Source organism: Helianthus annuus, chromosome 17 (assembly GCF_002127325.2).
Source record: "Helianthus annuus cultivar XRQ/B chromosome 17, HanXRQr2.0-SUNRISE, whole genome shotgun sequence".
NCBI lineage: Eukaryota > Viridiplantae > Streptophyta > Magnoliopsida > Asterales > Asteraceae > Helianthus > Helianthus annuus.
In genome coordinates, this window is record NC_035449.2 from 21,745,696 (window position 1) to 21,756,856 (window position 11,161).

Below are 11,161 nucleotides of genomic sequence, written 5' to 3' on the forward strand. Positions count from 1 at the left end.
CCACACAGTTTTAAACGGAACAATAGTGTCTGAAACCCAGAAAAAATGATTCTTCCAAGTTCCAAGTGTGGTAACCATAGATGAAATAAGGCCGGAATCAACCTTAGATGCTTCAAAAGTAAACCAATCGCCATTTTTGGCCAAGCGGAAAAAATGACGAAATAGCAACAAGGAAGGATCATATCCGAGGGCACGACACAAAACCTCGAAATGTAAAACCCTAGCCATGCCCTTCGGATGAATCTGACCAAAAGAGACCCGGTAATACTCCAACAAATTCAAAACAAACAGAGAAAATGGATAGCGAAGGTTTGAAAACTCAAAGTGACGACAATAAAGAGCGATGAAACCAGTTGGGCATTTATCAATCGAAGCATCACACGCAGGAGCAGTAGGTGTAAACTCAATCCCAATGCCATATTCCTTACAAAATAACTCTACTTCCTCTTGGGTTAACCGGGAAAAGGATTTTGCTAAATCCTTAAGGGCACCCATTTTTGCAAAGAAACTATGAAAAAGTAAAGCAAAAGAAACCAACACTAACCTTGAAAGAAAAGGGGAAGACTTGCAGAGAATACTTGGATGGAATAATGAAACGGCAAATAAGAAAAATATAAACAAGTTAATATATAGGGGCAAAAATGTAAACAATACACCCTGCAAAACCGCCACCCTAGGAACTGCTACACATCAATCAAATCAGTTGTCAGATTTTCAAAATTCAAACATTAACTGCCGACAACCTTCCAATCCTTCAAACTTTGAACCCTTGAAACCTTCAGGGAATAAAACAGATGCTTAAAAAAGTCAGAAGTCTTTGATCTACTCCCAAAAACCTCTGACTTGGGGGGCTGATGACGGGGGTAGCCCGAGACCAAATAAAATGACCAAGTATGAAAACACCTAGAAGGTTAAAAGGTTCAACGCTTGAAAAAGCTGAGGAGATGGAGTAAAGTAACACGGGAACAGTGAACAAGTCACATCCCCAAACAGTCTCACCAACCACAGCCGTAAAAGCAATGCAGGTCCACAGAATGCACGCTATTACCCGGGGGTCAAAAGGCTTCAACCCCCGAAAGGGTAAGCACCTCACTGCAAGCTGGTTCACTAGTCAAATGAATACTCCTTTGGGACATGTCTTTGCCTATAAAATGATACTTCATTCATTAACAAAGACATCTGAGATCAGATTTGTTCTCTCAAACTCTACTCCTTCACATCGTACATTCACTTCACTCAAAGTGTCCCTCTTTCACGTTGACATTACTCTTATTCTTTTTGTTCCTCAATCCTTTTCTGAATAATATTTCAGAATTGGATCTTCAAACAAGAAATATAAACTAGTGAACCTCCTTCCACGTCTTGCAAACGTGGGGGGACCCCACGACCTGCGTTAGGTGAGGTTAAACCCTTTAACCTTTCTGCCTAACCACCATTGCTACTATCCTCGGTCTATATTTTGTTGTCTCAACAGCCACCATAAATCTTTCTGGTCAAACTTTATACAACATATAGTTCTAAATCAGTATTAAGGTGATATTTTGGTATCGGTCTATGTCTTTAATTTATTCCTATATCTTTAAAGGGGGTTTGATTTGAAATTTCCGTGTCAATCGAAGTTGGGTTTCGATTTGGAGTTTCTGCGTCAATTGTTAAATGATGAGTAAAGGGGGTGGTGAACTGTGGGTAGGGGTTAAAGTTTTTCGGGTGTTTGGATCTTGTAGCGGTGGGAGATGGATGGTGTTTTGGTAGGCGGTGACAGGCGGAGGAGATGATTACATATGGTGGCGACCGTGGAGATGGTTGCAGGTGGTGGCGAATTTGGAGGAGTCAGGAGATGACGGTTTGGATATGGGTTTGCGGTGGGGTTAAGGGTTACGAGGTGAAGGAAGATGGTGATAGTGGACAACGATGGCTATGGTTTCTGCTTGCTGGTGGCAGCAGGGATGGTGACATTGAAACAATGGTGAAGGTTGAGAGACTAGAGGGGTTTATATATTTTTTTATTTCTTTTAATTGTTCAAGGGTAATATAGTCATTTCACACATAGTTAACTAAGAAATTTAACAGAGGTTAGGTCAAGGGACCAACGGAGTTCATTTTTGACAATTTTTGGGACCACGCGTGTAATTAGTAAACCATAGAACCAAGTATGAAATTTTTGCAAACCACAGAAACCAACCAAGCATTTAACTCTAAAACAAAATATATTAGATCACCGTAGTAGAGAGAGAGGTGTGTGATGGAGTAGTGACCAATCAAAGCAAGAAACATGGGATGTTGACTCTTGAGGAGCAACAAAAGTTGACAATTAACATTGAGAAAATTACATGTACCTCAAATAAACAACTTAAATTGTTAACACTTAAGCTTTTGCACATGGTACACTAGCACGATCCACTCCATGAGTTAAGAGCTCTACAACATAGAGCTCCCAATTATTGTGTGCAACAAGTCGGATCTTTTAAGGGTTTCGAGACCAGTTTATGATATTCTCTTCGTACGCCTAAGTATATGTCTTTATAATTCAAGCTTAGATTTGGAGGAATTCCATATATCCCAATCTAAACTAGCAAAATATCATATTTTCCAAAAAGTAAGTTTTCAATATATAACACTCTTCAAACATGATTTGATATAAATATGACATTTTACAAGTTGAGGGAAGGGAATATATCCGAGCTTTTTAACTTTTGGAGATGTGTCGCCTATACATGGGTGTAAAAATCTCAACAAATCCCCGATTAATCACAATTAATCCCGATTAATTCCAACTAATCCCCGATGAATCGCAAGTCCCCACCCCACCGCCCGACTAGAGAAAGAGAAGACTAATGATAACAAAAACACATTTTCAATGTAAATAATACCAATCAATAAATCAAGTTATGCAAGATATCATATAAATACACATAAACAAGTAAAATTCCATTACAATAATATCAAAGAAACCCTCCCCTATATTGCTGAACACATACATACTATAAAAGCCGTCACTTTACAAAAAATTATACCCAATAAATAAAATGGTATGGAAAATGGTGTTATCCTCTCTCTTTTCACATAAACAAGTAGATAATCAGAAGAATCAAACCTGTATTCTATACTTCTTCCTCTCAGCTTCAAACCTACAAATTTTGTAATAAAATTCAGCACAAATGCAATACTTTAAACTGAAAAATATCAAACAGGCAAGTTATTCAAGATGTTACCTCCAATCCAATCATGATTTAAGCTTTTGATTTCTTTCCAACAATGATCTGGAAAATACGCAGACCCCGACTAAAAGCTTCATTAAACAAGATTCTCGTTTGCATCGACTGGAAACCCGGCATCCATGATAAAACCGCCACTGGGGTCAAGACAATCACGCCAAACATAGTATCGTACGTGCGGGCCACAGACACAACAGTACCCCAGAATATAGTTTTCTCCAAAACGGGCCGGAATACTTGCGCAATCAAAAGAAATCCCCAACCAGTGGGAAGGAACGCCAACAGACTCGTGAAGATATCAAGAAACTTGAACTGTGTGAACTCCAACAAAGCGATTAGTATCAGTATCCCAAGAGCAACAACCAGAAACTGAACTAACCGATAATAAATATGTTCCCGGGCAGAATATTTATCACGCGCGTAGACCACTACCGTATACAATACAAGAGCCACAATCACGTAAATCCAAGAAAGTATATATACTGCAAAGCTTTTGCTACCAGCGGCGATACCCAACTGGTAAACGATCCCGTATTGGAAAAAGAAAAACCGTAAATCCAAAATAATTTCGAAAATTTTCCCGAATAAACCGGTGTTCCTCAAATGATCTTGCTCTTCATACCACCATCGTTCCCAACTCTCTTCGGATTTTGCGAACACGCCCCCACGAAACCCGATCCAGTTCATGAAATCGTCGTAATCGTAAACCGTTTTTAACCAATCAAACCCGGAGGGATTGAACACAAACGGTGCCATAATCCATGAAAACACAAGGAACCAACTTGAAATAGTTAATGCGATGTACGTGAATGTTCCTTTAGCAACGGGACTGTATCCAGCGTAAACGGTTAGGATCAAACCGAGCTCGATTGCTTTTATGAAATGGCTTCGAGCGTAGAGTCGGTAATTTTCGGCGAATTTCTTGTGTTCGACGACAAAACCACGACCCGTTGCGCGGTATTTTGCACCCCCGTGAAGAATCGTTCGCCCGAAATAATGCGAACGAGTTCCTAACGAAAAGGTGTAGAAAACCGAAGAAAGCTGAAGCTGCATTGTTATGAAATCCCAGATGGCTGAGAGAAACCCTAACTCGAGGGTATTTTCGACAATCATCGGTAAAGCGGTGAAAATACCAAGTTGGACGATAAACTGCTGGTTTAAGATTGTCCCTAACGCTCGATTTGTGCTGGCATCTCCTGTGACAGAATTCTCGACCCCGCTAAGCGCAAGATATAACCGGCCCCACAAGAACGCGTAAACGGTTAACGAAATCATCATCGTGTTGAAAAAGAAACCAACCGTCGTGTAGAAAAACGAAAGCATTCTGAAAAAATCAAGCCTATGACCCAATCTATACACGTCTCGACTAAGAACTTGCTCACCATTTCCGCTTGCGACTTTCGCCTCAAACATCGATACTTGGTTTAACCCAACATCTCTTCCTTTACCGACTTGAATATACTCATGGTGCGTCACATTCCCGCCTCTTAACGTGCAGTTAAATCCAGCAAAAATGTCTTCACTTAAGTTGATTAATCTGGAAGCTTTACTAAGCCCGCCCCGAGTTAAGAACCAAAACCGATCGAACACATCAGGATGGCCATAATGCAACCGGATTTTCAACGGGTTGGCTAAAACCCGTTGACCCAATGTGACAAAACTCGTTTCTTGAGCCGACATGAACCAAGCAAGTGAAGAAACGGAACCCGTAAAGATGTTTTCTCTAACTCCCAAAATATTCGGCTTGCGAAGACCGTATTTCATTTTGTATTCTTCGAGTAAATTCCTCATTTTAAGAGCTTCTTCGAAGTAATTATCTTGATTCATGTCGATAGTTTGAACCGCATCCCCGCGAGTAAAAATAAGCGCATGGTTTTGATTCTCGGGTTTTCCTTCTCCGAGCTTTAACGGACCTGGTAACTTCACCCGATAAACTTCGACTTCTTTTTCTAATTCCTGATCGTACTTCACAAGAACGGAATAATAATCCGTTCCGTCTCGTTTCACCACCTCATCAACATACGCAACGCGAAGAGCTTCATTGTTTTTCATCAAATACAAAATCTCTTCAGCGTGGGGATCTTTTTTCGCCTTTTGAGTACCGTATATCTGACACGCAACAACATAAGTGTACTTCATCAATGCGGTTCCATACTCATGCCCCTTAAACATAGTACTCATCGTACTATCCGCTCTTTGTAAACTCCGACCCGCACGAATGGAACCATCCGCACTGCTAATACTCCCTAACGGAACGAGCTCCCGTGCGCCTTCACGAATGTCCATTTCGGAAGCCGAATCAAGAAACGCCAGCATTTTTAGAGCCCGGTAATAGTACATCATTCCCCGAACCGTACGGGCCAGCGTCTGGCCTCTATACGAAGCCCAAAGCCGAAGATCTCTCAGCTTATTCGTCCATAACTCATCTTCCGACACCATTCCTTCTCGTTTCATCCTTTGCAAAAAGTTAACCCATTCATCAGCGTATATCGTTTGCAAATAATAAAGAACGGAAATCCCGTCTTCATTTTCGGTTCTAAGCTGCTCCTTACTGTACACCACTTCTTCGTTGTAATACGGCGTCAAGACGCTAAACGCCATCATCTTTTCAACTTGTGGTGCGTGAGGAATATTCATAAACAGCGAGTTGCTAAAGAACGCAATCCGTCTTCTCGCTTCTATATTCACCGGAATGTTATTCATGGAGTCACGTGAAGTAAGAATCGTGTGCAGTCTTCGCGTCTGTCTATAGAAATTCTCGTTTTCTGAACCGGGTAACTCAACCGCATTCTCGAAAAGCAAACCCGCTCCTGAAAGCGGTCTATGTGGGGCCAGCCCGTCTTCTTTCAGCTCATTCATCGTTCGTTTTTCTCTAAAGAAGTCGCGAATAACAACCTCGTAAAGTGCTTGGAGTATGTTAATCACCTTGTTGACATCTTTTTTCGACTTTGTTAACAAACCCACAAGAGTGATCAGATGGTTATGGATCTTCGGAAGCGCATACATGTTAAAAGTCTTGGTAAACTTTCCGATATTGATCGAGTTATCGATTTCTTGAAAAATCGTCGTGACAATTGAGTGCTCCTGAGTGTTGTATTGTACGATCGTGAGCAGCAAGTGTCGGACGCTATCGTAAGTTTCAATGACAGAACAACGTCTGTACTCGTGTTTCTTGATTTTCGACCATAGCCACTTGTCAGGCGCGTCTACCAATTCTTTCGCTTGCCGTAGCGCAAGAAGTAATTCGTTAGCTAATAAAAAGCACGGCCACCTTACGACGTTAACATTCCACGTATTTTGCGGTAATTCCAGAAGTTCGACTTCACGATCACTAACAATATCTTCTTCTCTAAACGTTAAGATTATTTCATTCCAAATCAATGCAAATTTATGGGCCTCGATTTGATTCGAATCAAGTTTCTTAAACGGTGTTCCGAAACCATATCTTAATTGAAATCTATGAAGGGCATCTTTAAACTTACTCCTTAAAGTCCCTCTTGTGTTCAGCAACTGTTCTTCCGGCATGAGATTAAACTGCATCGCACTAGCGAAAAACTGAAACCGTAACCTCAACTGTTGTACATTTCGAATCTCACCCAAATGGCTAAGCAACCCAACACCCGCACCCACAAACGAAGAGTAAATCGAGTACCAGATCTGTAAATCCATTAAGTAAATCAACACAACGGGTAGCCATAACAGCCCTACAGCAAACCTGTTACTGTTACCGAAGAACTGATGCCATTCGTATTCCACATCGTCGAGGTCTAAAATGGCCTTTGTGGGTTGAATCATCGGTTTTATCTGCAAGAAGTAGCTAAAAGTAAACTTGGTGGCGAGAACTGCGATCCAGAACAACGAATACTTGATGTTATCGACTAGACCTTCCCTAAGTCCACGACCGACAAACGCTTTACTCTGAAACCACCAAGTTATGATGTAAAAGACTCTCCAGTTAGTGTTTTCGAGAAAGTTACGAACCCACGGGATAATAAACAAAACAAGCGCTAAAATTTCGGGGAGGATGAATACAAACACAACTTCAAGAAAATTCACCACGCGTTTATTAGCTGCGCTTGTCCAACGCCCATCGTTGTTCCTCTGACTCCACATCCTAGTGTAGAACACTAGAAAGATGATAATCCAAACGACAGACGTAACGATCTTCAACACCATTCTAACCCCAAGCCACAACGTCTCCCTCGAAACCAGCTTATACTGCATTACAACATCAAGAACCGCCTGCAACAACCTCAACGCGCTCCACGTAATAAACACGCTCAAAGCCTTAACCTGAACATCCCGATCCTCCAACGCCTCCCACGGATACGTCTTCCTATCTTTCCACGCCACAATAATCGCCGCTTGTAAAAACATAAACAACATGATCCACAACTTATCAAAGCTTCTAAACAGGTTTAAAAACGACCTCTGCTCCACAAACCCCGTCTTCCCCACCCGCTTCCCTCTACTCGTCGTCGCGAAAAAATTACTTCCAATATCAATCGGCCACTTCAACTTATCGAAACACCTCTTATCCCAAAAATACTCGTTAATGTCATCGTAATTTCGCCAGTTCGCGTGTGGCGCAGTCCCGTTCCTACTAAACTCCACCTCTAGTTTAACCGTATCGTATATCGGCTTAACCACGCGTTCCAAAAACGCGTTTTCGCCCGATATCGACGGCAAAACCGGCCTCCCGGTATTCTCATCGATATAATCCTCTAGTATTCTATTCAACTCCATAGCCATGTGATGAAATATGTAACATATGCATTCAGGCATAAACCTTAGATTAGCGGACTCACCCCAAATTAATAAATACAAGGCTACATATAAAAGCTCACGGCGGCTATCGGCGTCAGAGATCTGACGGCGAGAGTCAGAGATCCAGATGTTAGATTTACATCCAATAAACGAGCACCAACGAGTGTAGTTACTCAAAAGTTTCCGGCGAAACTTGCGGAGAACGGTGTGGTCGAGGGTGTCGATGATATCCGGCGGTGGTTGAAGCCGCATCTGAGCGTTGGATAAGTGGAGGACGAGGTGTTCGCGTTGGTTTGAAACGTTGTGGGATTGGAAGCCGAAGAAGGCGCCGAGCCAGTCTAGAAGGTCGTAGTGTGGTTGCCATGGGATGAAGGGTGGGCGGCGGAGGTCGCCGACGGCGCGGAGGGCGGCGGTGGCGGCGCGGACTTCTGGGAAGCGGAGGGAGGGGTGGTCGGCGAGGAGGTTGTGGATGGGGATTATGTTGTAGGTGGTGGTGGTAGTGGGATGGGGTTCCGGTGAGGGTGGAGGACGGTGCCGGTGGGTCATGGGGATCTGGAGAGGTGAAAATAAAAATACAGTTGAAAATTTGATTTGATTATTGGATTGGAAGTGGATTTTGGGGAAAAGGTTAAAAGAAGGTGGAGGTGGGCCCGTGCTACCGCGTGATTAGACTTTTTCTTTGGCGGTTTGAATTTAGAAATTTACCTTTGGCGGAGATTGTGATATTTAGGGGTGAGCATGGTGCGGTTCGGTTCGGTTATTACCTATAACCGAAACCATAACCGCACACTGCGGTTATCAAAAAATCATAACCGTTCGGTTTCGGTTAATGCGGTTTCGGTTAATCGGTTATTGCGGTTAATGCGGTTTCGGTTCGGTTATAGGTCGGTTATATTAGTGTAAACTATAATGGGCCAATAAGGTTGGGTCGTGGTTAGTGTAAAATGTAATGGGCCAATAAGGTTGGGTCATGGTTAAAAGTTAAAACATTCAAATACTTCACCAAAGATAAATATAGATTAGGCCATGGTTAAGTCTTTAAATACAAACTTAAAGACTTATGGTGCTACGGATTTGGCTATGTTTAAAATATTCGGTTCGGTTCGGTTATTTGCGGTTATGAAAACAAGAATAACCATAACCGAACCGCAAAAATCGGTTATTAAAAATATAAATAACCAACCCTTCGGTTATTTCGGTTATCGGTTATTTCGGTTCGGTTTTTTCGGTTATTTCGGTTACGGTTCGGTTAATTCGGTTGTATGCTCACCCCTAGTGATATTTGTGTCTTTGCTTGCAACTAGTCAACTACGTGTCAAGTCGGGTTTAATTTAACTTACGTGAGGTTGATTTGGTTGGGATCTTATTTCTAAATTTTTAGTTCAACTTGTGTATTTCTCACTTAATTTACGCAGACTGGACTCGAGGTCTACCTCTAAACCTTGAGTGTATCACGTATGTAGTTTTTCAAGTTGAGTTCGAGTTCGGTCATTTAACATGAGCTCAACTCATTCGAACAGCATTTCTAAAGCTCAAGTTCAAGTATGTGTAGTTTTTCAAGCTGAATTCAAGTTTGATTCAGCTCATTTATTCAGTTATTTTTACCATTATATAATAAATTTAATAGTTATATTAAATATAACTCGTACAAAAAAAATATGCTCGTTTAGGCTTGTGAGCCAGCTCGAGTGGTAAAGGAAGCTCAGGCTAGAACTCAATTAAGCATACTTAATTTTAGGCTCAAACTCGTTTAACCTCGGCTTGAATTAAGCTTTTAGTAAACTGATTTAAAGTAAATTAGGAGCAACTTGGTTTTTACACATCCCTATTTGCCCCTAAGGCCGGAGGGTGTGGAGACGCCACCATAGCCACCTCAGCCCCTCTATAAAGTCACCACCCCACGCCGCCGAGTTTAAGGAGGGGGCGCCATCCCTTGTCCGCTACCATGGTAACAAGAAAAAGGGCGTGATAAAATCTTTTTTTTTTTATTTTGTTTAATATGGGGCTTTATACCATACCGTGCAAGTTAAGGGAGGCGTGATAAAGCCCCCTGGCTGACGTGGATCCTATGTGGCGCTGACGTGTCCTAATAAAGCCCCTAGGGGCTTTATCCCACACCCGATAGACTAAAAGAACCACTTGAGAAAAGATAAGGTATTTGATTGTGATTTTTGATGTGGGAATATAATTGCCCAATTTATGGCTTTGAATATTATATGGCGTAAAAGTTACAGCATTGATGTTGGAATGAGACGCTGGGAACGCGTTGATGGGTTTTGTTTGAATTTTATTATTAGTCCCATTGAATCATTACATGATAAAAAGTGGGTGATCAACACAACATCCCTACGAAGCAAACACTAAAAATATCCTGGTATGAATAGTATGCAATATAAGAAATTAAAAGTATGTACATATACAAGTCATCTCTCAAATATTGAATAAAATAGACATTAATCTCTATTTTGATAAATTAGAGGGGATGTAGTAATAGTCCGACAACACGCTCAATCACTTGGAACGAGTTCGATGGGCGTCGTTGGAATAATTTTATACCCTTATTTTCTAAATTGATGCGTAATTATAAATCATGGTCATACATTTCATAAAAAAGAAAAAAGTTGGTCATCAACTCATCGTATTGATATCTGTAAAAAGTTATAAAATGTGTATTTCTTCAAATTAAATAATATTTTTGTAACATAACACTTGTCAATATATAATTCCACAAACTCATCACTTCCTTTATTTTTAATCACTCCCTTAAATTAAGCATGGTTGGGTAACATGCATGTAGTGCAACTTGTATTCTATTTCTTTTTTCAAAAGGCAAAATACAATAACTTATATTTTATTAAAAACCATTGGCGATATGTGATATATATCTATTTGTGTCCAAACATAAAATCCATACTTAACTAGATTGGTTTTCCGCGCGTTGCGGCGGTATGTGATCGTGGGCATTCGATCGGTATCGGGTAGGTTTGTTATAGTACTGGTATGATACATGCACTCAATATAGAAATCAACACATGTTTTACATGGAGAGAAACGAAAAAACAAACACCATTACCGACATGATGTCCGAACGGTATCAATCAGTTCAGATCGTCACGGTACTGGTAATGAAAGAAAACAAAAACCATAAAAAAAAAAGAATACATGTACATGTACCAATG

General features: G+C 41.0%; 1 protein-coding gene and 1 non-coding gene across 2 annotated transcripts; both read right to left on the reverse strand.

The window, feature by feature from the left end:
• Positions 1-2,877: 2,877 nt before the first annotated feature.
• LOC110926037 (callose synthase 12) lies at positions 2,878-8,565 on the reverse strand. The gene is made up of 2 exons (XM_022169797.2): positions 3,213-8,565; positions 2,878-3,128 (listed from the first exon to the last, which is right to left on the reverse strand). Exon 1 carries the CDS (start codon positions 8,526-8,528, stop codon positions 3,231-3,233), a length of 5,298 nt encoding a protein of 1,765 aa, XP_022025489.1. The 5' UTR covers positions 8,529-8,565; the 3' UTR covers positions 2,878-3,128; positions 3,213-3,230.
• LOC118489601 lies at positions 5,491-5,569 on the reverse strand. The gene has a single exon (XR_004887618.1). It is a non-coding gene; the product is annotated as a small nucleolar RNA J33 (small nucleolar RNA).
• Positions 8,566-11,161: the final 2,596 nt, after the last annotated feature.

What these genes read in the sequence shown, in the direction of transcription:
- LOC110926037 (XM_022169797.2), bottom strand. Translation starts at nt 8,528, where the DNA reads ATGACCCACCGGCACCGTCCTCCACCCTCACCGGAACCCCATCCCACT.